General features: G+C 46.2%; 6 protein-coding genes across 6 annotated transcripts; 4 read left to right on the top strand and 2 right to left on the bottom strand.

Annotated features, from left to right (window-relative positions):
* Nucleotides 1-1211: 1211 nt before the first annotated feature.
* Nucleotides 1212-2158, top strand: H257_12756 (hypothetical protein; the record flags this gene model as incomplete). The annotated part of the gene is made up of 2 exons (XM_009840060.1): nucleotides 1212-1445; nucleotides 1841-2158. 2 exons carry the CDS (start codon nucleotides 1212-1214, stop codon nucleotides 2156-2158), a joined length of 552 nt encoding a protein of 183 aa, XP_009838362.1.
* Nucleotides 2159-6091: 3933 nt separating this feature from the next.
* On the bottom strand, nucleotides 6092-6304 carry H257_12755 (hypothetical protein; the record flags this gene model as incomplete). Its single annotated transcript, XM_009840059.1, has 1 exon — nucleotides 6092-6304. One exon carries the CDS (start codon nucleotides 6302-6304, stop codon nucleotides 6092-6094), a length of 213 nt encoding a protein of 70 aa, XP_009838361.1.
* A 661-nt stretch (nucleotides 6305-6965) lies between these two features.
* H257_12754 (hypothetical protein) lies at nucleotides 6966-8538 on the top strand (the record flags this gene model as incomplete). Its single annotated transcript, XM_009840058.1, has 5 exons — nucleotides 6966-7016; nucleotides 7049-7117; nucleotides 7168-7242; nucleotides 7296-7796; nucleotides 8470-8538. The coding sequence occupies 5 exons, from the start codon at nucleotides 6966-6968 to the stop codon at nucleotides 8536-8538; spliced, it is 765 nt and encodes a 254-aa protein (XP_009838360.1).
* A 5907-nt stretch (nucleotides 8539-14445) lies between these two features.
* On the bottom strand, nucleotides 14446-14685 carry H257_12753 (hypothetical protein; the record flags this gene model as incomplete). Its single annotated transcript, XM_009840057.1, has 1 exon — nucleotides 14446-14685. One exon carries the CDS (start codon nucleotides 14683-14685, stop codon nucleotides 14446-14448), a length of 240 nt encoding a protein of 79 aa, XP_009838359.1.
* Nucleotides 14686-20544: 5859 nt separating this feature from the next.
* On the top strand, nucleotides 20545-20730 carry H257_12752 (hypothetical protein; the record flags this gene model as incomplete). The annotated part of the gene is made up of 1 exon (XM_009840056.1): nucleotides 20545-20730. The coding sequence occupies one exon, from the start codon at nucleotides 20545-20547 to the stop codon at nucleotides 20728-20730; it is 186 nt and encodes a 61-aa protein (XP_009838358.1).
* A 1706-nt stretch (nucleotides 20731-22436) lies between these two features.
* On the top strand, nucleotides 22437-23645 carry H257_12751 (hypothetical protein; the record flags this gene model as incomplete). The annotated part of the gene is made up of 1 exon (XM_009840055.1): nucleotides 22437-23645. One exon carries the CDS (start codon nucleotides 22437-22439, stop codon nucleotides 23643-23645), a length of 1209 nt encoding a protein of 402 aa, XP_009838357.1.
* Between the last annotated feature and the right edge of the window lie 1166 nt (nucleotides 23646-24811).

The raw sequence follows: 24811 nt of genomic DNA, 5'->3' as shown, positions 1-24811 counted from the left end.
GCCAACCACTCGTCCCGTAGGAGCCTCTTGAACGGCGCCATCACACCGACATCCAGCGGCTGACACACAGATGTCGCATTCGGAGGCATCGGTACGAGGAGACTGCTCAGCTCGTCTTGAACAATGTCATAGGACTCGTCGGATACATGCGACTCAAAGTTGTCCACCAAGATGACCGACGGCGTCAATGCAGGGCAGTAGCAAGTCACGAAGGTACTGTCGCCACACGTCATTGTCCATCCATGCCTTGGGTTGTACTGCGTAGACATGGCCAGAGGGATACGTTGGCAGCTCGTTGGTTGCGATCTGACCGCCGGGTTGGCCCCGAACGACGAACAGCAGAGGCATCTTCGTCCCATCGGCACGAACGGTAAGCGCCACAGTCATGCGAAGTGAATGCCTTCTCACCCGACGACACTTTGGCATCGCCACCCCTGATTGACCAAATGTACCTCGGTGGCATGTCATAGTGAAAACCCGTCTCATCCACGTTGTAGACAGCGTCAGCATCGAAGGCGCTGTAGGCGCGGTGAAACTCCTCCGCAAACTCGTCGCGGACCTCGGTCAGTGCAGCACGGGACTTCTTGGTGTGGCCAGCGCGTTACCGAGAGTACCCATGACGATTGCAGAAGAGTTGGAGCAGACGAAGGAGGCCTTGGTATGCCATGCCGGGCTCCTTATCGGCAAGGTACAGTCGCAGCCAGTCAGGTTGGAAGCGTTTAATCCAGTTGATAATATGAGTTGTGGTCAATGCACGTTCGCGAGCACGCATCTCGGCTATGAACTCGACGAGTCCTGTTGGGTCAGGAAAGGACTCGGAGCGGCCACCATGGCTGAGTTTCATTCGCTTTTTGTTCCCGGTGTACGCCAGGATATCGTCTTGCTGGTCGGCCCAGGAGCGTATGGTTCGTCGAAGAATTCCCAGTTGAGCCGACACCTTGTAGTCCGACATAGTCTCCAGCAGTGCAATGGCCTCAAGCCTGATGGCCACTTGGTAGGCGCGCTTTGGGCCGCGAAGCGTTGAGTTCACTGTCATCAATTTGTCAATGATTGTGGCGAGACTTTTTAAAGGAATCGCGCCGGCGGGAAAATATTATAGCTACCCAATCACATGCCTTCAAATTACAAAAAAAATTGATTGGTTAAAAAAACAGTTGCTTGTCAACATAGTTCGATAGGCGAACCACTCCTTCGTTGACTGTATGCTTCTGATGCTGCACGATATTTCAAGTACAACCTTGCCCCCCCATCCCCGCCAAGACCAAAAACCGAACCATGTCCCCTATCTCAAATTCAGCGGCAACAAGAAACTCTTCACGACGTGGAAATCAAGAATCGTCGCCCACCTCAACTCAATCACGGACGAGAAGGACTTCGAATGCGTCGACAAAGGGCAACGGCCGTACCTCATGCCGTATGCCGTTTGGCTCCAATTCCGCCCCGTGGTAGACCCTAACGCCCTCCCCACAAACCTTGGGTTGGACCCAATGTTTGATAGGGATGCACTAGATATCGAAAAGAACAAGAGGTTCTATTATCTCAAAATGCAAGAAACATTTATTAGAGGACTGTTTGGTAAAACGTTACCGGCGGACTTTCTAGTACACTTACAAGGTACTATCAACAGCCCGACGCTTCAACTTCACGAAGTGTGGGCGATGCTAGAGCGGGAGTACGGACAGTCATCTCTAGATATCAGCACTGCCCTCTACAGCAAATACATTTCACTGTCGACTGAACCGTTCAACAGTGTGACGGAGTTAGTGAAACGTTCGTTACAGAACCAATTAAATGAACTTGCGCGGAAGAACTTGGGGAGATAATGATCTATGACTACCAGGTCTCGCAGGCACTAGTCACCGCGCTTCCATCGGAGTATTTTGGGTCAAGTGTGATTCAAACTCATGACGGGTTTAAGCTGCCTGTCATTGAGACAATGCACAAGCAAATCTTTAGCAACAAGAGTAGCAAAGATATTGCGGCCATGTCAAAGTTGACTGTGATGGGCGAAAGAAAGCGTCCTATTGCGGATAATGAGGTGAAGAAGACTAAGGTGTCGTCCTACACTGAATGCTTCTACTGTTATGGCACTGCGAATGTCAATGGCACTAGCCACATGAAGGCGACCTGCCTTCTTCGCATTAGCGATGAGAAGTAGAGCAAGATGCACAAGAACATCAACGACGGCGCTGCCACGCGCGGGACGATTGTTTCGAACACGGCCAAGGCGTCGAAACATCCTGTTAAAGTATCCGGAAATACCATGTCCGAAACTAATAAATCTGACCAACTTACGATCTGGATTTTTCTGACCGAAAGGGGTTTTATTTATAACATCCTTACTCAGTCGAGGTAAACCGCATATAAGACCTTGACTGAGAATGTAGATAACACATGCTTTGCTTATGTGATCCGTGCGAACATTCCAATTATTGAGTAGTGCCTCTACTTTGTCGCGACTGATCAGTAGGTTAGGATGCGGTTTCCGAACCATCGTCTTTGCATTGTTGCACATAATTTGTCGTTGTCTCATGGAGTAATGCTTTACATAATATGTTCCGTCTGAGGCAACTGCGACAAATTGAAGTTGCTTGTTCCGAAAAACAAACTTGTAGTCCCCACTGAGACTGTCGATTATGTGGTACCGGGATGTTTTTAAAGCACTTTCGCTTGGTATGTTCGAAGCCGCACTCGGCACATAGCACACATTACTGAATACAAATCGCCTGATCTCTTGGCCAGTGCTCATAAAGAATAGGTGGAATATGGACACAAATGGACCAATGAGAGTCAAGGGTGTTTTACGGTGGAAAACATGGTATGCGATACTATGTAAACATAGTGGATGACGCGTCTTCGTGGCGGTGGTGTTTCGTCCTTGTGAAAAAGAAGGAGGTTTTTGAAACGGTTAAAAACCTAATAGTAAACCTCGATAGAAAGGGTACAATGACCCTCACAGTACTACGCAGTGATGGCGGGTCAGAATTTGTGAATCGAGACTTAGACGAATTTTGTAAGAAAAAGGGACTTACATTTCAAAAGTCTATTCCATAGTCACATGAAGAGAATGGGTCCGCTGAACGAGACCATCAGGCAAAGTTTTCTAAAGTCAGATGTGCTCTCCTAGATGCACAAATGCCTGCATACTGGTGGCCTGAAGCACTACAGTACATGAACGATGTTCAGAATGGACGCCTTTGAAGCGTCTCGGTTTTAAAACACCATATGAAATTGGGTAACGCAAAGACAAGAAACTTTCCGCTAGGGCTGTAAAGTGTAAATTCCTTGGCATATCTGACGAATACAAAGGATACAGGCTGTATGATGTAGCCAACAATCGGTTCTTCATCGCACGGGACATTACGTTTGATCCTGCACCTTGCTCATCAATTGTTCAGAATGCGTTTCGAATGGATCATCCTAGTCTCTCTCAGGAAGAGATTAAAGAAATTGACGGCTTAAAACAGTCTCGAAAATGTCTCCATCCCACAAGTAAAGTGACAGTGGGAGTAGCTGACTCTTCTTCAATTAGTGCTAACGGGATAGTGGGAGCTACAATGGGCGACCCATCTCCAGCTGCAAGGATAACGGGTGATATTCCTCACGAAGGTTTTCCTCATGATGAGGTGGAGAAAACTCGACAGGATCGCCCAAGAAAGCGACCAAAGTACCTTGAGCACTATGCATGCCTCAAGTCTGTAGTTAAACAACTTACGCCTAAATTGACAGTTTCTGCAAATAGCGTATCACCACGTATCCCATGATCTTACAAAGAGGCAATGAACTCATCTGATAGTGCCATATGGCGAGGTGCTGTGGATGTCGAGTACAATGCCCTTCTCGAAAATGAGACATGGGAATCTGCTGACCTCCCATTGGGCGAAAAGGCCCTTCCCTGTCATTGGGTGTTTAATGTCAAATTTATGGCAAATGGGACAATTGAACGATATAAAGCTCGGCTGGTTGCGCAAGGATGCCACCAGCAACTAGGAATCGACTGTAACGATATATGCTCTCCTGTCGCACGATGCGAGTCTCTACGACTAGTTCTCGCACTTACTATGCTTAACCTCGAATGCCATCAAATGGATGTGGTTAAGGCATTTCTCAACGGCAGTCTCAGTGAGACGATTTACATGAGACAACCACCTGGTTTCATACAGAAACCATAACGGGTACTAAAGTTGCGGAAAAGCTTATATGGCTTGCGCCAGGCGCCGCGCATTTGGTATAATGTTTTACATGAATACCTCACAAGCATCGGTTTTGTCCGTTGTTATAAGGAATATTGTATCTACGTCCAAAAAGTGGGAGATATGAGCGAGGTATTTACTGCAAAGTCACACGATTGGCTCCTCCTTGTCGTCTACGTGGACGACATTACCATTTTCGCACCAAATGTAGGAAGGATAATGCATTGGATTAAGAACGAACTCTCGACCAGATTCAAAGTGAAGGATTTGGGCGATATAAACTACATTCTTAAAATGGAGGTCAAACGTGACCATGACAACAAAACAATGGCAATCTCTCAACAAAAGTACATTCATGATTTGTTGGAGAAATATGGAATGGCTGATGTCACACCACTATCCACACCACAGATTGTCGGACAAGAGCTGAAACCTGAAAGCACAATGTCAAAAGAGCAGATAGATGCTTAAATTTATGACTACAGGGGACTTATAGGATCATTGCAATACCTTGTTAGAGGAACAAGACCAGATATAGCAAATGCGGTTCGAGATCTCAGTCGATTTCTAACCTGTTATAACGTTACTCATTGGCAAGCGGCTTTGAGGATCCTGCGATACTTGAAAGGTACCTCGATATACGGGTCTTTACTTGGATGGCAACATCGATCAAGTAGTATACGACGTATACACAGACGCATCTTTCGCGAGTCAAACTAAAGATGGTAAATTCGTCACCGGTTATATTATTCGGATGGCAGGGATTTGTATCTGCTGGGCTACCTGCAAGCAGCATTGTAGAGCTATACAATGCTGCTTGCAGGTAGCCCAGCAGATCATACCTCTATCTACAGCTGAGTTGATCGCTCTAAGTGAGGGATGTAAAGAATGTGAGTGGATCTATGCACTACTCAATGAAATGGGACTTGTACTTAAACGACCGATAAAAGTGTGGTGCAATAGCCGCGCTGCGTTTGATTGTGTAAAGAAACCTGGAAACCACAAAGGAACAAATCATATTGATATTCGCTACCTGTTCACCCGTGAGTTATCTGAGGAAAAGATGATAGAAGTGATTTATTGTCCATCAAAGGAAATGATTGCGGACATTCTCACTAAACCTCTTCCACAAATTCAATTTGCATATCTAAGAAGCAAATTGGGTGTCAAAGATCTGCAAGAAACTCAACCACAAAGTACTTAGTGGGAGTGTTAGACATGAGCACAAGCGAGAGCCTGAAACCAAGAGTGTCTGGCCATTGAAGTACTTGTAGTTGAAGGGTGGGACAGCTGAGGACGTCGACCTCAGCTGCCCCCCCTACAGTGCAAACATTATAAATGATATTGGTAAACAGGGTGCTACAAAGGATGGACACCCTGCCGCAAGTTCAACAAAGTGTAGCTACTACTGTTTGGCTACAAAGGTGTCATTTTCAATGGCAAATCTCACTACTGGCGATGATAAGACATGGCCACTGAGCTAGAGCTCACTCTGCTTTCTGCCACCTTGGAGCCACTACATATCCTATCTGTGTGTATGCTTCTGATGCTGCACGATACGTCCATCCACGCACGCTGTTGGACAGAATAGAAGTGGCCGATGGGGAAGTCCTCAAATTCGCCCTTCTCGACAAGGTCACCAGGCATTCCCCGCATAATGAACAAGATCGGCAACTTCTCACCGTTTGCACGAACAGACATCACGGCCGTCATTCGAAATGAATGCTTTTCTCCACTTGATATCTTCGAAGATCCTTCACGCACAGCCCAAATGGCATTCGGGGGCATTTCATAGGACATCCCAGTCTCATCTACGTTGATCACACAGTCAGAGTCAAACCATCATACGAAGCATGACAGTCACGCGCAAAGTTCTTTCGGATCTCGTCGAGGTCCCCTTACCGCTTCTTCGACTTTGTCAGGCGTTGACGCGTAAAGCCATGCCTAGCGCAAAACGTTTGGAGCAGGCGCAGGTGGGTCTTGTATCCACAGCGCTTGTCCTGGAGGTACTCGGCAAGCCATTCGCGGTAGTTGCGCTTGAGGTAGTTCACGAGGTGGGTACAAGTGACGGCACGCTCATCGTCGCGGAGCTTTAGCATGAAGCCGGTCATTGCTTCAGTGTCCGGAATCTTCTCGGGGCGACTGGCGCCGTCGCCTCAAGTTGCCGTCAAAACGCATGAGACGCATGAGTTGGTCTCATTGCTGCTTCCAGCATGAGAGGTTGCTCTTCGGGATGCCCGTCACCGCTTCGACTGCACATGTACTGGCCTCTTGCATCTTCGCAAACATTTGGCGCTTCATCGCTTGGGTGTAGTGTCGCCGTGGCTTCTTCTGCGGACGATCTTGCTGCGACCTGCATGTGCCATTTTGAAGTGGCAGCCAGTACATTTTGTTGAAAGCCATCAATCGCGGGAATTTAAGATGTTTTCGCGCGAATCATCCATGTAGCCAATCGTTGCTCGGTATTTTCAAATAATTATTTGATTGGATAAAATTATTCATATATTGCGTTAAAATCAACTACTTTCTCTGTTCCATATGTGTCGACATTTGACTTCTAGGCGCCCCCGAAAATTGAATTCTTGTCCAAATTCGATTAATCCTATCATGTTTAAAAAGAGAATCAAAATCTAGAGGAAAGTTCTATTGACAGCAAAGCGGGAAAGGCAAATTTTGGCGCTCAATTTTGACTTCGCCATCTGGTCTCCGAATAAAATTACAAAATGTAGAATTCAGAATTAAAATTTCCGGGACCTCAACACATCGACAACCATGGCAGGACAACCGACCGGGAGAGAGCTCTCCTACGCCAAGAAAATGGAGGTGATCCCACCTACATCACCTGTCGACCATAGGCAAGCTTGCTCGTGGAGCAATCGCATTCACTGCCTCCCAACTCAACATCCACAGAACCACCGTCTCCTGTATCTGGAAAGTCTATCAACAAAACGCACTGGTGCCATCGTTAAGGCAGGTCGTGTCGGCCGGCCGCCGATATACACACCGGACCCGAACTGTTGCAATCGCTACGCTCGACAATGCGCTACATGTTGGAAGGCGCAGGCATTCCACTTGCATCACTCCACCGGGCCGTGAAAGCAGAAACGATTCAGCGTCGTAGCACTCGCATCAAGCCTCTGCTGTCCGACGACAACAAGGCAGAACGTATCGCATTTTGCCGTTCGCACGTTCATCCCTGCGGTCCTCTCGGCTCGCGATACGCCCACAAGCGGGCCTCCCGAAGCCCCGGTTTTCGACGACATGTGGGATCTCGTACACCTTGATGAAAAGTGTTTCAACGCGGAAAGGAACATGCGCAAGGTGTACCTGACGGAGAGTGAAGAGCATGAACAGCGCACCTGGTCAAGCAAGCGCTTCATCCCCAAGGTCATGATTCTGGCGGCGGTTGCGCGTCCTAGACATGATGATGAGCGCGGCACCAACTTCGACGGCAAGATTGGCATGTGGCCAATCGTGCAGTACCTACCTGCTGTTCTCAACTCCCGCAACCGTCCGACGGGAACGATCATGCCAACGTTGGTAAACGTGGACACTGTGGTGTACAGTGACTACGTGATCACGCGAGTCATTCCATCTATCAAGGTTTCGGATGTTTCTTATTGTTGACCAATCGGATTGAAATATCGCAAATAATTTGGAAAAAGTGTGATCTTCAAAAGTGGGCAGTAATATGGAACAGAGGAAGCAAGCCCTTATGTTCCAGGCACACTTGTTGTTGCAACTTGCCGACCATGACATTCCTCGCTGGTGAGGGACATGTGAGACTTCTTGAAGTATGTGGCGTATAGCTAACCGCCACATATTCGCGAAGTCTCACACGTTGCTCGGCAATCCCCCACGAGAGGAGGTTGAACCAACCTGTTGAAATACTTGTTTCCTCTTCACCATCATACTAGTAGGCTACTCGTCACGTCACAATTAACCACATCTACTACTGTTGTGTATGTTACAAGCACTACATTAGCATCGTAATTGCCTGTTGTGGCAGCTGCATACTACTATTACCAGTGCGGAGGGCGTCCAAGTTGCACATAAAATGTTAACAAGAATAATGATACATATTATTATCCATGACGTGTGGCTCACGGATGCTGACAATGATCGCAACTGCAGCACCGTCCGAAGGCGACTCACCACCATCTTCCTGGCCATCACACTCTCCGTCACTTGTTCAGCAAACTCGCGTCATGAGAGCAATGAGAGCAGCAGAATCAGCCACGTTGCCACACAGCGATGAGGTAAGTTCACGATGCAGGCCACGGCCGTCGTGTTCAACTGGTGTCCGCAATGGAAGCAGGTGATCCCGAGTCCACCCATTCGGTGAAGTCTGCGACTTGAGATTCGTTCGCCCCGTTGTCGCGAAGTCTACCGAGTCAAGCAGCAGCGCCGATCACTTTGATCACGACGCCGTCAACGCCGACAAACTCTTGGCTGGCTTCGACGACGGCAAGCGAATAGAGTCACTGGTTTCCACGACGATCATGATTTGTAATGATGGGCTCGACAACGTACCGATGTCGATGGCTAGATATCATCGCGGGCGTTTTACAGGCCCGCAGGCAACGCAGCAGTTGCACCACTGTCAATGGCATCCTTGATTTAGGTTGTCGCCGCCTCGGTCGCTGTTATCGCCGAGGCGGCGTTAACAGCCACAGCATTGATGATGCGTTGTGTCCTGTGTCGTTTCGAATTGAATTCATCCGGATAAATTAGTTCGTAAAGAGTTCGTAAAAGGAAAATATTTTTTGAATACTTGACCTGCATACAAAGAGCAAGGTTATGTCCGTGACACTACATTGATAGTGACCAATCACGAGGCCCCGTGTTTATCACACACTAAGTAACGAAATACACCCGAACTTTCACGAAAACCACACATGGGCTTCCAGCAGCAGTATTCGTTGGGGATGATCCCAAGGGAGTATATGCATGTGTTTGTTCACGCCACGGGCGTGTCATCAGGTACCCGTATGGTCAGTCACACACATGGTTAATTGAGTTTTGGGTTTGGACGCCGTGACAGAGTACTCCGAGTAGCTGTAAGTTCAAAGTATATAGTACTACTATGGCTGATAGTATTAGAATTAATGTGCACTGAATTCTCAGTGTAAATTAATACGAATCGACGCCAGCACCAACCACTACATTGACGACCACCACACTCGTCAAAGTAGTGGCTGGTGGTTGGTGCTGACATGGCGGTGGCGTCTGCCGTCGTTGAGTATTCCTTCCTAAAAGACGCCACCACCACGTCCACACCAACCACCATGCAGCCCCGCACATGAATGAACCACGCAAGGGGGTCGACGCCAGCACCTACCAATACGCATGTGCCATGCATGCCCAACCACTTCAGAATTATACCAATAATCCCGCATTTATAAAGCAACAGTGGATAATCACATGCAAGGTAGGTTTTGAACGACAGTGATGACAAGATTACATCACACACATGGATGGCCAGATTCTACATTACTGCAAGTTCAAGTACAAAAAAGTACGATTGATTTCGAGATTTGAACCCCGGGCATTAGCAAGGCCGCCACATATTTCAACCACGACACTGTTGGAGCTGATATATCTGTTTGAATTTGAACGTTACAGTATATTACTGCGAGTTATAACACTGTGAACACGAAACCGTTGTTTGTGCCTTTGATGTCGACTCGCAAAGCAACTTAAGCCATCGATTACACTACCGGTAATGATAGTACTGTACTACTTTGACAGTTCGGTTGTAGATATATGTGCCTCACGTGTAGTGGTACAAGTTGCTTAGTGCAATGTGGGTTTACGTGCTGGTACTGGTACATTACACTGTATTCACATGGATGTGCGTGCATTGGGGTTTTGGTGCATACGGAAGCGAATTCTACAGTACGGTGGTTAGATGTAGGGCATTATGGATAGCCTCGAAGCTAGTGTACTCCTAGAACTACTCATCGTAGGGTATACACTTTTGTTGCCGTTGAAGGCATGCTGTGGCACTGGTACATGTGTACTAGAGTCGACACAGCGTGTGTTAGCTAGAGTTTACATGTCGTTTGAATGCAACACGAGGACGTGGTAGAATACATATACTATATGAGTTATACTACCGGTAGTAGGCAGGACACTACATGTACTTACAGTACAGTACTACATTGGCTGAAATATTGGTTGGCACTACAGTACATGAACAGATATGTGATCACTGACAGTACATTTGTCCTAAGGTATAGCTTTGTTTACTGGTACTACTACAATCACACACGTATACTAGTAGCGTCCATCATGTGTAGGCATTGTAGGCATGGCTGGGTACATACTACTAGTAGTATACATGCGAAATACAAGTACACTACAATGATGTTCGTGTTGCTGAGATGTTCTACTGGTACCCTATGTAGCAAACTCACGAACGGGGTGATAAGGCAACTACATGGTGGTCCATCACCCCGACACCGCTACTCGTCTGAGGCTATTATCAAGGTGAGAATGCACTGTATAATTTGCTGCTGGCTTTGATTCTTGGCAGTAATAGTGAATCCCCCACACCCCTCGCTGCTAGCTGCGGTCAAGCAGACAGTTTAGTCTGTGCTAATCATGCAAGCTATATAACTTCTGAGGGGAGCATTGAAGCTAAGGGGGAGCACAGTAGCTGAGGGTGTGAATAGTGATTATACGTAATACCCTGGACGATCTCAGTCACCAGCAAGTGAACGACACCACCTCATACATCTCAACCCCCACGGTATGTGAAGCGACTTGGTGATCCAAGGTCTACTTAACCTGCGGCTACGGTACTTTTTAACTGCTGTATGCAGTCACAGACATCAAATGGGTCCAAGTAGGAACAGGTTTTTGCTGCTACAGTACTAGTTATTGTAGAGGGCTGCCACGTTAGCGAAGTTGAGATTGCTGCTTGATGCGTGGTGCGGGTAGAAAAAGGAGTTTGATTTCAAGAAAAACGACGAAGGGGTTCGAACCAGCGACTTTTGCCACCCCAAGCATAGCTTCTCCCAATGAGCGAATTGTGCCATGACAATATGCAATGAATATATCAAATAAACCATTGCATGAGTTCATTTATTTTAGCGCATTTCAGTTAAGACGTTTAACTGTTAGCTTGTATCCGACTACATAAATATGATTAAACAATGTATGTGATCAAGGTGTATTAAATTGGTATTTATCGAGAAAATAAGGTAGAGATTGGACAAAACTTCGGTGAGTGTGTCACGGAAGAGCAAGTGTTTACATGTACAATATGGCTCTATGAATCGGAAGTTGCGTTCAAAATGCCACACTACTACATACCGGTAACTGCATGTAATCACATTTCATTCTACCCCAACATCACCATGGACCCATTCACTGTTGTAAACTGAGTTCAACAGGGCCTTGACGACAGTAAATGTACTGTATGAGTCATAGCCAGGACACTATATGTACAGTAATTGCTGCATTGGCTGAAATATTGGTTGGCACTACAGTACATTAGCAGAAACACTCCGGGCCACATTTATGAGAACATTGACAAAAATTGGTCGTTCTCGTCAACCAATCAGAATTGTGATATGCCGTTTGGATATGACACGAAGCCAATCACATTCGACACGTGGGTGCAGAAGCACCCATGGCCACGTAGCAGAATTCGCTGGAGTTCACCTAGCTCCCATACAATACAAAACACCAGGCGGCGGTCACATTATGGGAACAAAGTTCAATACAAAAAATAATATATATGAATGAACGTTTTGCAGAATGAACATCAATAATGGGTTTTATCATCATTTTTGCGAAGCACTTCCATGCATCGACCATCCATGGTCTCGATAAGCTTGCGCAATTCATTGACTTGAATCGAGTCCCATGCAACTTGGATGGCAACATGGAGAGACCCAAGATCTCGGTATTGTCTCCCGTTGCGGTAGACATGACGCGACATTGTCGCCCAGACATTCTCGATCGGATTCAGATCTGGTGATCGAGCGGGCCATGGCATAACTGCGACGTTGAAATCTTAAAAAAACTTCATGGTCTAGCGCGAGACGTGGATCGAGGCGTTGTCTTGCTGAAACAAGAAATCAATACCATACCTGAGGTTTGCAAATGGCAAAAAGAATTATGAAAGGGTATATATGTAGTGCGACGATGCCTGTTTTCCATTCAGGAATTTAAGGAGACTTTTGCCCTCCCATGCAATCGCTCCCCACACCATGACAGACCCGCCTTCTTGCGTCGCATGACTGCCTTCTTCGATGGTCGCCTTGTGTCCCGCCAGTAATGCTTCAACCCGTCGGGGCCGTCCAGATTGAACTTTTTTTCGTCCGAAAACACCACGCATTTCCAGATCTCCACGCCCGCTCTTTCCATGGCCCAATCCAATCTTCCTTGCTTGTGGGCTTTCGTGAACCCCGAAAGCGTTTTCTCCATCATGGAGAACTCCAAGAAGTCACATCGTTAAATTTCACGCCTGACAGTTCTCGTAGAGCATGGCAAGTTGAGTTCGGAGTGGATTTCAGCAGCAGAGGCTTCGCCGCGACTTGCTTCTCGAAGCAGTTGCCGGCGGTGACGGTCGGAAAGCTTGAACTTTGGACCGGTTTTCTTGGGCTGTATCTTCTTGGTGCGTAAGCAGCGGCTTATCACGCTAAGAGGGCGTCCAGTACGCGCGCAGATTTCACGGTATGTTATACCCGCTCGCGGAGGCCTTTGATCTGTCCACGCTCTTCCCCTGTGAGTGATTGCCGCTTTTTCATGTTGAAAAATGCAGATAAATCGTGCTCATCGTCACGATTGATATACATTCTACAAAACATTCATTCATATATATTATTTTTTGTATTGAATTTTGTTGCCATAATGTGACCGCCGCCTGGTTTTTTGTATTGCATGTAAGCTAGGTGAACTCCAGCGAATTCTGCTTCTGCACCCATAGCCACGTGTCGAATGTGATTGGCTGCGTGTCATATCCAAACGGCATCTCACAATTCTTATTGGTTGACGAGAACGACAAATTTTTGTCAATGTTCTCATAAATGTGGCCCGGAGTGTATGTGATCGCTTGCGAGACTGGTGTTCCGGGTTCGAGTCCCAGAAAAAGAAATCTTTTTGTCAAGTATATTCGTAATACTACAGTCCGAAAAGAAAAATATAGACGCACCCTAAATTTTTCCAGTTTGAAAGGAGTACCGTACTATTTTGTGGATAACTATCTCTCAGTTCACTTGAAACGGTTACAAAACTTGGCCCGCAGAAGGATTTGGGCACAGTCTCAATCATTCTCAAGAAATCTACAATTTTCAAAAAAATGTCTGAAAAGAAATTATAGACGCAATTTTTGATTAACATATATTTATCAATTGATTGTCCACGACACAGGATAACTTGGGCCATTCTTGTAGGCATACCTTCAACTAGGGTTGATAAGTACTCTTGGTCGATTTCGGCCCACGATCGTAGGATTTGAGCCTTCAATTGGGCCTTGTTATCGAATTGGCGACTATTGGCATATACTTTGCGCGCCAAAACCCCCCAAACGTTCTCAATCGGGATTAGATCGGGGCTCTTAGCTGGCGATGGCATCGTACTCCATGGCATGGACTCCAACCACGCCATTGTTGAACGCGAACGATGGATGCTGGTGTTATCTTGTTGGAAGAGTGTCAGTTCGTTCAACTCCTGCATGGCAGGCAGCAGGTATGTCCGTAGGGTGTCTTGGTACTTCAGAGAGTCCTAGCGGCCTTCCAAGAACGCTAACTTGGTCTTGTTGTAGAAGCTGACGGCTCCCCAAACCATTACTGAACCGCCACCAGTGACCCTTTTGGAATAGGTATCGACCTCAGTTCTAAGGTCATGCCAATAATACTGGCATCCGTCAGGTCCGTCCAAATTAAACTTCGTTTCGTCGCTAAACATCGTGCACTTGATTTCGTCGAGCTTGCTTAGGTATTTCCCGGCAAAATGGATGCGCTCTTTCTTGTGGGTGGGTGAGAGTCGCGGACCTGATCGGCGCTTGATGTACTTAGCGAATTTCGACATTTTAAGCTCATTAAGAACTGTTGTTTGTGTTACTTTACCTCTGAGTACTGCAGGAATTTGCCTTGACGACATGCCCTTCCGTGTAGCGAGACGAAAAACTCGTCGAATCTCTCGCTTGGTCAGTGTGGTGCGTCTTCCTGGGCGTTTGGGTGCAGCAGGTCGCTTCAAACTTGCAACGTACGTCTGGAGTAGTTTTTAGACATATAAACTATTGGTACAAGGTAGTGCTCACATCGAGCGACGACTGCGCATACTCGAGTTCGAGGCGCGCCCAGACGTCAGAAAGGTTGAGGTCAGGGTTGATGATCGTGCCGGGAAGCTGAATCAGAAACGCATTTGGTAACACTTTACCAAATAAGCTCCTGATCAGGCTCTTCTGCATGCGCAGGTAATAGAAGCAATTCATCTTCACGGCCTCCAGGCTCGCTACCGTCGCGGAAGGTGGCATGTCGGCGGCGACGTCAACGTCGTTGATGATTAGCTTAAATTTCAGCCAATCAGAGTGCGCCAAGTAAGCGGCTTCTTGTCGTCCATAACATGCTTGTAGTCGTCTTCCGTCGACTGGAGATTGAGGTGCGCGATGATGCGGGCCTTCAGGGTAGTGAACATGACTTCCGGTCGTTGAACATGAGGTCCGTGACCCACTTGGCGTTGGTCGTGGCGTCGGACATGGTCACAGAGTAGTAGAAGGATGTGGGGGGCTTGGGGGTGAACTTGAGGGGGGGGCGTCGGAACTTGAAATAACAGACGTAAGCACACAACACACATAGATGTAGTGGTAGTGGCTCAAAGGAAGGTGGATTCAGAAGTGAGCTTAGCTCTAGAACCTCCATGATTATCATCGCCAAAGACATGCATACATGTAAGTAGTGCAACCTTAGCTGCACTGATTGAAGTTTGTTATATCTCTCAATATATGCAACATTCAAGAAGTGTGTGTAGGATCAAAACAAGGTAGCTATTGGCCCTCGACACACTGAAGTAGTCGAGGGATGTGAAGCCTGGAGATTTTCCAGCTTCAATGACATATATATAGCTTTAACTATGCAACTTCAATCCTTGTCTGCCTATGGTTAACACTACTTTAAAATTGTGACAATCCACAGTAACATGCGGCGACTTTACAGTTAACATAATGACAACATGATGCTGTCATCATGCTATCATCATGTTGTCATTATGTTAACTGTAAAGTCGCCACATGTTACTGTGGACTGACAGTTCGCGACATCATCCCGAAACCCCGAAACCCTGGTATATCTCAGGCAATTGAAGTCGAAACTCTATAAAAATAAATGGGTTGAATAGGTAATTTTGAGGAGTTGAGAACTCCAAAAATCCAACCCACGAAAGCGAATAACTTGTGAAATACTTTGCCGAATCATCATGAGTGAGTGTCATTTTTCACCCAGGAACATCATAACCTTTATAACATAATCCGATTTTAATTGTAAGATTATAGAGGATTTATATTTAGCTACTTCGAGGTACCGTGCAATTCTATTTCCTGTCAAGGATGCTTTGCCAATAACCATAGTTCATTAATCAATCAACATGGATATCACCTTGGAAGCATGCTTTGCCTTTGTAAAGGACGCTAGACACCGCACCGTGACCCGCGAGGAAAGACTCGACATTCTCCGCTTACACGCATGGTTCCGAAGCCAGGGCATAAAAGCAGCCTCGAAAAAAGTGGCTGAAGCTCTTGGGCGCAACATACACCTGGTGCAAGATGTGTGGCGAGAGTACCTGGAAACCCAAACTGTCACCGCTTCGACCCCATCTGCCAACCGCACTGTACACATAACTACTGTCCCACGCACGAAACAAGTGGTCGAAATGGTACAGACCTTTGTCCGAGAACGTCGTGCGACACGAACACGAACGACAGCAGCTGACATCATGGTGTACCTCAATGAGGTGTGTGTTCTCGACTTCAACAGCGACGACAAGAGACAATGGTGGTCAACTCTGCGATCCGTACAACGATTTCTCAAAGCACAAGGGTATAAGCGTGGCAGTCGAAAGGGATCTTCCACCTACCACTTGTCGAAAGCAAATGCAGAGGCGCGAGACGTCTACGTTCGCCGCATGATTGCGATCATCGACACGACCGACCGGCCGCACGTTGTGTATACGGACGAATCATACATCCATCATCACTACAAGTCCCATCATCAAAGTTTGTACGACCCGAACGACACGCAGAGTACTGCAACGAAAGAGAAACACAAAGGCAGGCGATACTGCTTCGTGGCCGCCATGCTGGACTCACCGACAATGGAGAGCAAGATCATGGCATTGGACATCTTTACTGGTGGCAAGTCGAAGGAGCCTAAAGACTACCACGGAATATTCGACACTGACTACTACGTTGCATGGTTCAAGCGACTGTTGGATGAGATGGAGGCCAGTGGGATCGCAAACGCATGGATTGTACTCGACAACGCAAAGTACCATAAGTCGTTGCCGAAATCGACCCCGACGAGTGGCCGCCGGAAGAGTGTGCAGGTTGATGCGTGCAAGGCCTTTGATATAAAGACCACGGGCAACGAATGCAAGAGTGAGCTGTGGGGGCTGCTGTCGACCTACATCAAGGCGAACATCAAGCCCATGATTGTTGACATGGCTGAGCGTCGTGGGCACAGCGTCGTCTTTACACCACCACATCATTCCGACCTCCAGCCCATTGAAACTGTGTGGGCGATTGTCAAAGGTGAGGTCGGGCGTCAATACGATAATATGACGAAGTTCCCTGAGGTAAAAGTGCGCCTGGAGGCTGCATTTGCGAACTTGAAGCCAGACTCTATAAAATGATGTGTGCGCTCTGTACAAGAAAAGCTGAAGTTGCTGCATGAACACCTTGCCCAAGTTGACGCGTTGGAGTCAGAATCGTCAGCAGCAAGTGGAAACTCAAGTGAGTGACTCCGATTAGCATCAAGTACACCTTCTTCAGGTTTATGTACTTCAATAATTCATATATTCATTTTGTAAGCTATATTTGCAGTGATGTTGTCCTATCTTCTTATACCTTGATAAGTTGATCAAGAAAAAAAATAGCAGTTCGTTGATGTCGCGAACTGTGACGTTATATTTTTCCCAAGGGATCGATCCCAGTTTGCCCGCAAGATGGAAATGGACGTGTCAGATGTTTTCTATTTCCGTCCTAACTGTTCAGGAATTTTGGTGTGGATTAGGCATTTTTTGTGTGGAATTTGGTGAATTGTGTGTTGTGCACGGCGACGTTTATGTGGGACTCGGGATTTGTATTGTGCAATTTGGTCGTGTGTGTACTTCGTCACAGTTTGTGTTTCTTCGGTCGTTTCTGTGTGTACTTCGTTATTTAGTGTGTGACAAAAGAGGTTATCGACCAATCACGAACACTTACGAAGTCTTTTGGTTCGTGATTTCTATGTATATCCGGACAAAAGAGTTCGTGAAACGGCTCAAACAGTTCGTAAAAGGGTACTGTTCACGTAAATTCATATGAAACTTGACTTGCGTTTCCCTTGCCGTCATATAGGGTTAGCCCAAGTATTGAGCTTTGCACGTCGGTTATACTACTCTGAACTTTATTATAGAGTACTTTGAGGATATTTAGCCTATCACGACAACCATAGAACAACATAGAACAACATAGAACAACAAATAGAATACTTTTGGCAGTAAACAAAATGTAAACAAGTGTTTACATTTTGTAAACTGACACGATTGGTGAACTTTCGTGCCTATTATTGACTCTATTCCACAATCTAGGAGCATAATCTCAACGTAGCGCTCTAGTATGAAATTCAAGGAGTTTAGGTTGGTATTTTTTGATGTCGAAGGTTGACGAAACCGACGAAACTTCACTGTTCGAGGTGTGATTTCAAGTGAACCAACACGAAGTTCATGAATCGGATTACATATTCGTTGAAAACTTGGTGGGAGGTCTATGGACAAAAAAATTGGAAGGATTTGGACGAAGTTTAGGTAGGTTTTGTTTAGGTCAATGTATTGAATGTTCAATTTACAAAGTGTAAACTGGGCTGTTTACATTTCGAAAACATTTTATATTCATTTTAAATTAAGACTTGTCCAACTTTTCATTCAAAATTATATTCCGTTTTGCGAGTTTTGCCCAGGCGAAACCGGTTTTCGCGGTTTCCCCCAGCCTCCTGCTCCAAATGACGAATTTTGGTTGGCTATCAAAAGTGGACATTCGCCCTGCCGTATACAGTGTTTGATTGGTAGGTATCCACCAATTAAATCGGTGCATTTGGATAAAACAGCTGGAATAAATTTGCTTCTTATTGACACACCAAATGTTCGTTATATTAACAGTAAAACTCGATACGAATTTCCAGACCACGTCGAATCGAATCTCACCGCCGAATTGAATCACGACTCGACGCTATTGGCTAATCGGTTTTTGAGTGGATTTGATTGGCTTTTGCAGAAATGACAAGTATATTCAACCAATCAGAACTCCGGCGTGATTCAACATTTAATAGACAAACCATGCGAATTTTGGAAGTTAATAGCGATCCACAATACTTGTGCCCAAATCTTAAAGATAGGCTCATTGTCCGAATAGGAGAGTTTCATCTGTTGGACAATACAATCCGGAAGAACGTTACTCAACAAAGTTCTGATTTTCTGTTGTTGCTGTTCCACTTTTGCCTTTTTTCATTTATTTTCAGCGAAATGTCACTACTTTGAATGCCATCTTTCAGCCAGGTTTCGAATTTAACCGTAGGTTGTGGTTGGTTTTTATCCTTTGATGAGAGCCATGCACCTGCATTTGAACAATTAGATTTTTGAGGTGTGCGACGAACTGCGCCGACCACACACATGGAATCTTGTCCCATCTTCCATTATAGCCTAACAGCGAGATGCCGTTTTCTTTCATATCCGCAGCCATCCGGATAAAAACTAGTACTCTTGCTTTGAAAGTATCAACCTTTGTTACTCGTGAGTCTACACTCGCAACTAAAGCTATCCACAGAATAGATGAGCTCAGCTCATGGTATATGTTCGAGTGAGGAACCTCAAACCACCGACCATCCAAGCCCATAAGTATTCCACCCTGCAACACTTCAATATGCGTGCGATCACAAACATTGCACTCAGTCAGTGTAAGTGCTAATCCAATACAAAGTACTGCTACTACTCAAAGTGAAGTACTCATATCTAACACTCCCATTCAGTATACATGCCTTAGGGCTAGTTTGGATGCCACAATATCTGTCCGAAAACGGTCTTTTTGACAGGATAAAGCTTTAATGTTATGGAATTCTTCAAAATGCGTGTGCCTGGATGCCACCGAATTTTCGGGGATTTGCCCAAATTATGACAGGAATAAAATACGCCGATATTTTTCGTGTGATTTGCCCAAATCATGACAGAAAAAAAATTACGCCGATTTGGCGTATGTTTTCCCTGGCTCTTGTCCTGGATCAACATGGGTGATATAGTTTGAATTTTCAGGAAAAGATGGAGGCATCCAGACATTTCACGACGAAATTATGGTGTCAGTTTGTAAACTTGGCGAAAAAAGAATAAGTTATCCGATCGTTTTGTGTTTGAATATCACTCGTGGTATCCAGACCAGCCCTTATCCTTTGTTTATCCTTGTAGTTTGCATACCTTGTAAGTTGCATATCCTCATGATTCGCTCAAGAATTCAACTGCTTCCCTGGTAACGCTTTCGTTTGAATATCCGCTTGCATCTCTGTAGTTCTACAGTAGTCAATCTTTACCCTTTTCTTTTCAGCAAGATCTCGTGAATATGTTTTGTCGCTAAAACCCCGAAACCAAACTATTCACCGATTTACTATCACACTATAATTGCACAGGATCACTCAATTTGTATCCTAATTCATCAATAGTGCCGCAGCCATTCACTTTCCTTGATACCTTCACGTAATGCAATAACCAATTTTCTGATTCAGCAGTAGACAATGCTACACAGCACTGCTTACAGCTACACCATGATGCGCACGTTCCCGCAGGTGGTACTAAATATCCAGTAATTCTAGTGCGATCGTTTTCTCGATTCACGAACTTGCATCCGAATATACCTTATACAGTAGGTTCTTCTCATTTCCGTCAACTAGAAGTCCATACTCGAATATTTCAATATTCGTCGGGCTGCTTCCATTGAATTGCATTATATCACGACAGGAATCTGCTTAGCTCTCATACAGCATTCGCAATGCCGCTCTAAGTACTGCAACGACCCAACAATTCCCCTAAAATCGTATGATCCAAATTTTATGAACTGTATCGTTACAATTTGTTCTCCTTTTACATTTCCCATTTTGCCATGAAACGCGCGTGCCCCACCGAAGAAGCACCGTCCGTGTCGCATGGAATCCTTCAGGTCGACCTGCTGGAGCGAAACATCGAGTTGTTGCGCAAAGAGAACGAGCAGTTGAAGAAATTTATCCGGCAAACCCAGGAACGATCGCGCTACTGGGAAGGCGAATACTTCAACAAGGTCATCAATTAACGTTACTGCACGCGCCATGGAATGGCCATCATGGAACATGACACCGACTCGGAGACTAGTGATACAGAAGGGTCAACTACTAGTAGTATTACTACAATGGACACTGTAGAAGAGGACCTAGACATAGAAAGTGAATTGTTTGATTTGTTGTCGGAATAATATACTACGAATTCTGCTATAAATTGCGCCATAAATTGTAGTTGTCAGAATCTGTAATAATCCGGATACCGGGCAATCGAATTAGAGGTTATCCGGATGTCCGGAAAGAAGAACTTGTTCTTCTTTTAGTTAGAGTAAGGTGTGGTAGGTGGGTGAAACCCACCTTGAGCTTTTGGTTAGAGTAAGGAGTGGTAGGTTGGTGAAACCCACCTTGAGCTCCGAGCTCTAAGAGAAAGGCTCTTAGCAGATGGTCCAAATAGCGCTGCTGGAAAAGGTCTCTCGTTCCTCGCTTCGCACAATGTACTCGCGCAACAGTCGCATCCTCGCTCGAAGATCCTCGTTTTCTTATCGTAGCACTGCAGCTGCACACGTCATTTCTTGGTAGTCGGTGGCCATGGCGGACATCGACCGCTCCAACAGATCAATACGAAGGAATCCACGCTACTCTGGCGGCTCTGGCTCGGTGGTACTCGATCGTTTCATGGTAAAGAGCATAATGAGAAACAAATTCCTTATTGTAACGATACAGTAACGTATCAGGATCATGTTTATTATCTTAATGGCTATACGCGATCACTTGTTCGCTCCTTCTATGCGTACTTGGCAGACGATGGCGATGATATCTATCATTTGGGCGATAAGCAAGCAACACGAGCTGCCTGTCGTGGCCGCATGCAGAGGCCAGCTGCAATGGGCCGCGAACAGCTCGTCTTGGGTTACTTTCGCTCCAGCAGGTCGACCTGAAGGATTCCATGCGACACGGAGTTTCGTTGTCTTCCATCTCTGTCAAACTATCATATTCCGTACTAAACGATTCACTGTCTGTTTCCTCTTCTACTTCTTCTATCTCGTTAACTTCCCGTGGCACGTCACGAAGTAGCATGTCCAGGAAACGTTCTTGGTAGTACGTTTCTCGCTCCTCGCATCTTGTCACGTAAGCACGCTGCTCGACGATGGTGTTTCTGAGATCCACGTTCTCGGCTCTCAACGACAGGCACGTCTGCATCAGCATATCGTAGTCGGCTTGCATGGCTGCCATCGAACGCTCCATCAAATCAATACGCAAAAATGCCGCATCGGTCCGTTGTTCTTGAGTGTCGGCTGTTCGTTTCATCGCAAAAGGTAAAATGAAATGAAAGTGAATTTATTGTAACGTTACTGTATCATGATACACTATCAGTATCATGATTATCTTAGCGGCTTGCGCCGTCTATACGCGATCACTTCTTCGCTCTTTCTATGTCGACTTGGCAAGCGATGACGATGATATATATCATTTCGGCGATAAACGCGATGGGCCGGCTCCGGGCCATGTCGTGGGCCGCCTGCAGAGGCCGGCTGCAGTGGGCCGCGCACTGCACGTCTTGGATTTCGCCTCGGTGGCATATTGAAAAATGATTAGTAATCCGATTACGTAATCAAGTTTACGTAAACAAAACATATGTTTTACCCATTAGTAATGGGTAATTTAGATCCTGATCCTGACGTCAAAATTTTCACTTTCCAAAGCTAAAACTTTTTCATTAGACCTCACTTTCCAATTTACCATGAGCACGATCAACAACAACAAACAAGTGGCGTACAACACTGAAGACCGCCAATGGGATGCTCGCATCAACGTACAAGACGATGCCTATCTCCAATCGATCATCGACAACATTGTCCTTGAGAACGCCCGCGGCAAATTCAAGTACATTCTCATCGGCGGCGTTGAAGTTGGTACGCGTCCGAACCAAACGGAATATCAAGTCAAGCATATCCACGTGGCGGCTATCTTCCACAACCGAGAGTCCAAGGCCTCAATCCTGAAGAACTGGGACGTTATTGAAGGCAACGGCTACTATCTTGTGCCTCGCAACCGCGACCTTCCTTATCAAGGCTGGAAGGACCACCACACGAAGGAATTTTCCAAGGTTTCGAGCGACAAGAAGGACTGGATCCTATTTGAAGAAGGCGAACTTCCCAAGGACCAAGGCCAAGGCATCAAGCGCAAGGGCCCTGTGTTACGAAGCGAAAGCGAGAAGAAGATGAAGACCGATGAAGTTATTATCGACATGCGACGCATGATTGAAGAAGGCAAGGCCGACGAAGCGTTCGAGACGTACCCTAGAAACTATATGATCTACGGCGAGCGTATCAAGTCCATGGTCCATCAAAAGAAGAAGGCCTTTTTCGGCAAGCACACGGACCCGCACCTTTATTTGCATGGATTCCCTGGAACCGGCAAGACCTCGTTGCTCCAGTTTATCTATGGCAACTATTACAAGAAAAACCTGGAGAACCGGTTCTGGGACCTTTACGACGAAGAAGTGCATACGCATGTCATGCTTGAAGACCTGGACAGCCTTGTCCTGGACCGCCTTGGCGTCCAATTTATCAAGACGATTTGCGACGAAGCCGGATTTGCGATCGACCAAAAGTACAAGGCACCTCAATTGACTCGTGCAACTATCCTGGTGACGTCGAATCAAGATATTGACCAGCTGATTAACTGCTGTGACGAAGTCAAGCTCATTGAAAGTACCAAGGCAGCGTTGAAGCGTCGTTTCTACCAACTCCGAGTTGACCAACTCCAGCGTTTGCTTGGACTCAAGTTAATTCCTGCATATGATCGCAAGATGCTCAAGAAGGCCGGCAACGAAGATCCTTCCAAGCTCTACATGGATTATGATTACATCCAAGACTGTCCTACTGGTCTGCCAATCAAGACACCGGAATACTACCGTCAAGTGATTAAAGATAAATACTATCAATAAACACTTTACATTTTGCCATGCAAAGAAGACATGGTTCGTTCCTTAAAAAGATACGCGGCGAAAAGCGTAAGCTCCAAGGACCTTCCAACCGACCATACAGACGTCGTAAAGGACAAGGAGATTGGTCACTACCCGGATACAACTATATGGGTCCTGGGAACGTTCTCGATGGCGCACCTGCACAAAACTTTGCCGATGAGTTCGCGTTGGAACACGATACTCTATACGGAGAGTTTGAAAAAGAAACCGGCCAAAACCCAAAGTATGTTTGGGTAGAAGGTATTGACGATTTGTTCGTCGAGAAGATGGTAATGACTCGTGACAACGCATACGAAGAAGGGGCATACCAAGCTTTTCTGCTTAAACGGAAACTTGCAGACAGTGGTATTATACCAAAAGCAAAATTCCACAAGAAGACTCATGGCTCATTTTCCAAAATGGACGAAGGTACGCACTGCTCATTATATAATTTGCCATGGTGAGAGACGACGGCGATGTTTACATGACGCAAAGCGCGCGTCAAAAACGTTGGCAGGACTACGTTGCTCGATTGGATGCCGAAAGACATCAACGTCAAACGGCTGAGGAAACTCAACAATATGCTTATGCTCCTGTAGAAAGCCAACCGATTCTAAGAACCGCGTCGATCCCATTGAGTGGAGGTGCACCAGGAGGAAATCCAGCGGAAAGCGTTACACCCGTGGATGTTCCACGGGCGATATTTACTCATCCGTTTCAAGACACCGTCACGGTTAGTTTGCCTTTTTTGAACTTTGTGACTTCGGCAAAGGTCGGAATGGCAGCTGTCCGATCAGCTGACGATGTGTATACGATGACATTTCGTTTAAATTCACCGGTTGACATCATCACTGCCTATAACTATACTGCGGATCCAACACCAACTGCAGATGTCCAGTCCGGTGCGGTCAACACGCCAATGTATTGGAAATACTACTCGACATTGTACCGGTACTACACCGTCATGCACTCGAAGTACAAAATCACGATCCGGCCACGCGACGCGTCGGGCCGACGGTTCTCTGCGTGGACTTATCACCATGGCAATCAAGGACCTCCTGTTATGGTTTCGGGGTTTCGGGGTTTCGGGGTTTCGGGGTTTCGGGGTTTCGGGGTTTCGGGGTTTCGGGGTTTCGGGGTTTCGGGGT

Source organism: Aphanomyces astaci (genome assembly GCF_000520075.1).
Source record: "Aphanomyces astaci strain APO3 unplaced genomic scaffold supercont1.43, whole genome shotgun sequence".
Classification (NCBI taxonomy): Eukaryota; Oomycota; class Saprolegniomycetes; order Saprolegniales; family Verrucalvaceae; genus Aphanomyces; species Aphanomyces astaci.
The sequence above is the reverse complement of the archived record's forward strand: the minus strand, read 5'-3'. Positions and strand labels throughout refer to the sequence as shown.